Below are 3,367 nucleotides of genomic sequence, written 5' to 3'. Positions count from 1 at the left end.
CATCTCCCCCCCCCCCCCTTGTCTCCTATCTTGCTCTCTCCTCAAACTCCTACAGTTTCAGTTTTCTGCTCCCTCTCCTTCACTTCCACCCACCCCATGCCTGGCTGTTGCCTAGCAACACCTCATTTGCAGACAGACGTTTTCAGTGATCTGGAGAAGTCCTTGTGACCCCCCCCACACACACAGTGCCATTAGATTCATGGGAACATGTTGGTGTCCATCACCGTCACTCGCTTGTTTGTCCACATAGTCCCATGTTTTAGAAATGCTCCTTTAAAACAACTCCTCCCTCCAATAAACGGCTGGTAGGTTGATGGGACATTGTAAATGTGTTGCTCTGTGGATTGTTTAAAGCTCCATCACTAAGGCAAGATAAATAAAGAAACCATGGACATACGTTTAAATAAATGGAGGGAGTTTGTTCAGTAATACTTTATTTCTGACCCTTCATTTCCATCTTTACTTTGAAAACAGTGCAATCACTGAGTTGCTATGCAAATACTCATATTGTATGAAAGACTGAGACTAGTCATGTTTATGTTCTTGTCTCGTGTTTGTTGATCTTCCGCTCATTTAGATTTAGGAATGTAAAGACTGACCAACTCCCCCCCCCCCAAAATATGTTGTAAGTGAGCTTCAGTGTCTGTGCTTCCACTTCCACTCTCAAAGACTTTGCATGCAATAAGTAGCACAGATGAGTCATTACAGCAGCACTTCCCCCACAGAATCTGCCCTCACAGAGAAAACGCAAGAAGACCCAGTACGAGATGTTACTTCATGATATTTTATTGGAAAAACAAAATGTAAAGACTAGCATGTACAACTTGGAATGCAGATCAACTGAACTGAACAGAACAGTTGGACTGGGCCGGGCCTCGCCGCACCCACACACAAACTCACACACAGACACAAGATAGAAATGCTGCAAAGCACCGACCCTGTCCCCACTAAACTGAAATTAACACCCCGTAGAATCACGATTCAAGTGCAACCTTTGAGGCAATATACTGTCCCTAAGCATGCTTCAGTGATAACCACATTGCCCCAAAGTTGATCTTGTATATCATCACCTTTAAAAGCCCACCCAACCCCCCCCCCCAAAAACATCCCACGGTCTCAAATCTTTGCCCCACCCAAGCTTCCCCCTCAAAAAAGGTAAACACACAAAGGATAAAGCGAGTATCCCGTCATGCCAGAAACACAGAATCTAAAATGAGTTGTTCCGTTTTAAAATTGTTCTTAAAAATATCTGTTGTCACCGACTTCATTTAGGTGAGCAAACTGCAAAAGGTTCTGCTGGTTTACTCACTCCCATCCATCTGTCAAATAACCCCTCCCTCCTCTCTGTGGGTCCCAGGCCAACCTAAGGCCAACAGCCTTCTGCCATCGGGCTCTCAACAGTAACCCATCTAAAGCTGCATGCATGAAGAACAGAAGAAAGAAAACAGGAAGTCATAGAAGAAAGGCCATTGGCCATCCCATATAATCATCATGAAATCAGGCAGATGGAACCAGGAAGCAGAGGTGCACCAGCCAGCTGCAGAGAGGCTGCTTGGCTAAAAGGTTGAGATCTGATTGGGTAGCTCAGCGCTGGGGGCGGGAATACAAGCCAGTACATGCAGAGAGATTCATTTAGAATTTTTCTTTGTCTTTTTTTTTTCCACCTTTTTTGAGCTTGTGAATATGAACAGATTATCAGTTTTCCAACATTCAGTCTATACAGAACAGTATGAACAAATGTAGATTTTTGCAATAAGAGGTAAGTGAAACATTTGACTGATTCTTTGTCTTCAATGTGAGCCCAGTTCATTTGGCAGTCATCATCTGAACAAATTCTGTGGGAAAAACAGCAATAAAAGTGATCAGGAACAGTGTTTCAATTGTTACTTAAAACACAGTGAATATATTATGATTGATCAGTCTAAGGACTTATGTCTATCAGCAGTGTGCCAAATATAGGGGGTCTCTCGGGGGAGGGTTCAAGATCCCTTGATTGACACTTGAAAACCCAAACAACGGTTTTGGAAAAATCTTTAAAAATGTCTTGTAAGTTTACAAAGTATTTTAAAAGATATGTCTAACTATATCCATTATTCAAACTGTAAAACATTTATTTACAAATAAGAATACAGAACAATATTGTATTGTTTCCTCGTATCTCGCAATCTAAAACCTTGTAGTTTCTGGTAAGGACTACATCCATGGGTGGTGCTGTGGCAAATGGTCGGCAAAGCAAATTTTGAGTTTAGAAAAGTTAACCCACCCCCCCGATTAACAGCAGGTATTTCGCACACTGTCATCTTACATACAGTAATTTAGCCTTGTTCCATAAATGTACTTATACTATACTTATATTTGTATTAGTGTACCTTCATAGTTGACCTGTCCGTCTCCATCGATGTCTGCTTCTCTGATCATCTCGTCTACTTCCTCGTCTGTCAGCTTCTCTCCCAGGTTGGTCATCACGTGACGCAGCTCTGCTGCGCTAATGTAACCATTGCCATCCTGCCCAACACACATACAGCATTACAGGCGGCTCTCAGTGAAAATTTTAAATATATATTCCAATAGTAAAAAACTAAATGATATTTTAATACGAAAATTTAAGATTTGACTGTGGCATAATAATAAGCAGGACTACGCGGCTGTCTACCTCGCGCGCATTGAATGCACCACACTGTCACCCTGCATTACAGTCAATCAATGGAGACAGTCAAGTATCACTGTCAGAGAAAGTAGTCCCTCCTTAGTTGTCAGCCTTAGCGTAAGGACATTCTGATCTCAGATGAATGAGTTTTGTATATCAACGCTAAACTGCTGATGAGAAAAATGTGATATACATTTAAGAATCAATTATTGTTCTGGTAACACAGAACATACACATCTAGGCTTACCTTATCAAAGACCCTGAACGCCTCCCGGATCTCCTCCTCACTGTCAGTGTCCTTCATCTTCCTCGCCATCATCGTCAGGAACTCAGGGAAGTCAATGGTCCCGTTGCCTGGAGGGTGAGAGAAAGCAAGTCATAGTTACCACCAGTCAATATAGTTAAATACATTTCATAAAGACCAGTCTAACTAAATGGTTCCCCATGTTGAGGAGGAATCATCATACCATCTGCATCCACCTCGTTGATCATGTCCTGGAGTTCAGCCTCAGTTGGGTTTTGACCCAGTGACCTCATGACGGTGCCCAGCTCCTTAGTGGTGATGGTCCCATCTCCATCCTTGTCAAACAGGGAGAAGGCCTCCTTGAACTCTGTCACACAGTAGGTAGAGGACAGGATGAGGAAAGATATCAGTAAAAGCAGCTGATATTCCAGTGATGCAGGAATGAATGGACCTCTGCAGGGAACATGTGGTTATCG

General features: G+C 42.6%; 1 protein-coding gene across 1 annotated transcript in view; it reads right to left on the bottom strand.

Moving 5' to 3' along the window:
- Positions 1-770: 770 nt before the first annotated feature.
- Positions 771-3,367, bottom strand: part of calm1a (calmodulin 1a) — a 7,664-nt gene continuing 5,067 nt past the window's right edge. The window contains exons 3-6 of the mRNA XM_031866772.1: positions 3,115-3,258; positions 2,895-3,001; positions 2,370-2,505; positions 771-1,835 (exon numbers count right to left, since the gene is read on the bottom strand). Coding sequence (XP_031722632.1) covers positions 1,807-1,835; positions 2,370-2,505; positions 2,895-3,001; positions 3,115-3,258 — 416 coding nt within the window. The 3' untranslated portion in view covers positions 771-1,806. The remainder of the gene's footprint in view (positions 1,836-2,369; positions 2,506-2,894; positions 3,002-3,114; positions 3,259-3,367) is intronic.

This window comes from Anarrhichthys ocellatus, unplaced genomic scaffold (genome assembly GCF_004355925.1).
Source record: "Anarrhichthys ocellatus isolate YVR2014 unplaced genomic scaffold, GSC_Weel_1.0 scaffold36, whole genome shotgun sequence".
NCBI classification, from domain to species: Eukaryota; Metazoa; Chordata; class Actinopteri; order Perciformes; family Anarhichadidae; genus Anarrhichthys; species Anarrhichthys ocellatus.
Note: the sequence above shows the minus strand (reverse complement) of the source record. Positions and strands in the feature narration are given on the sequence as shown.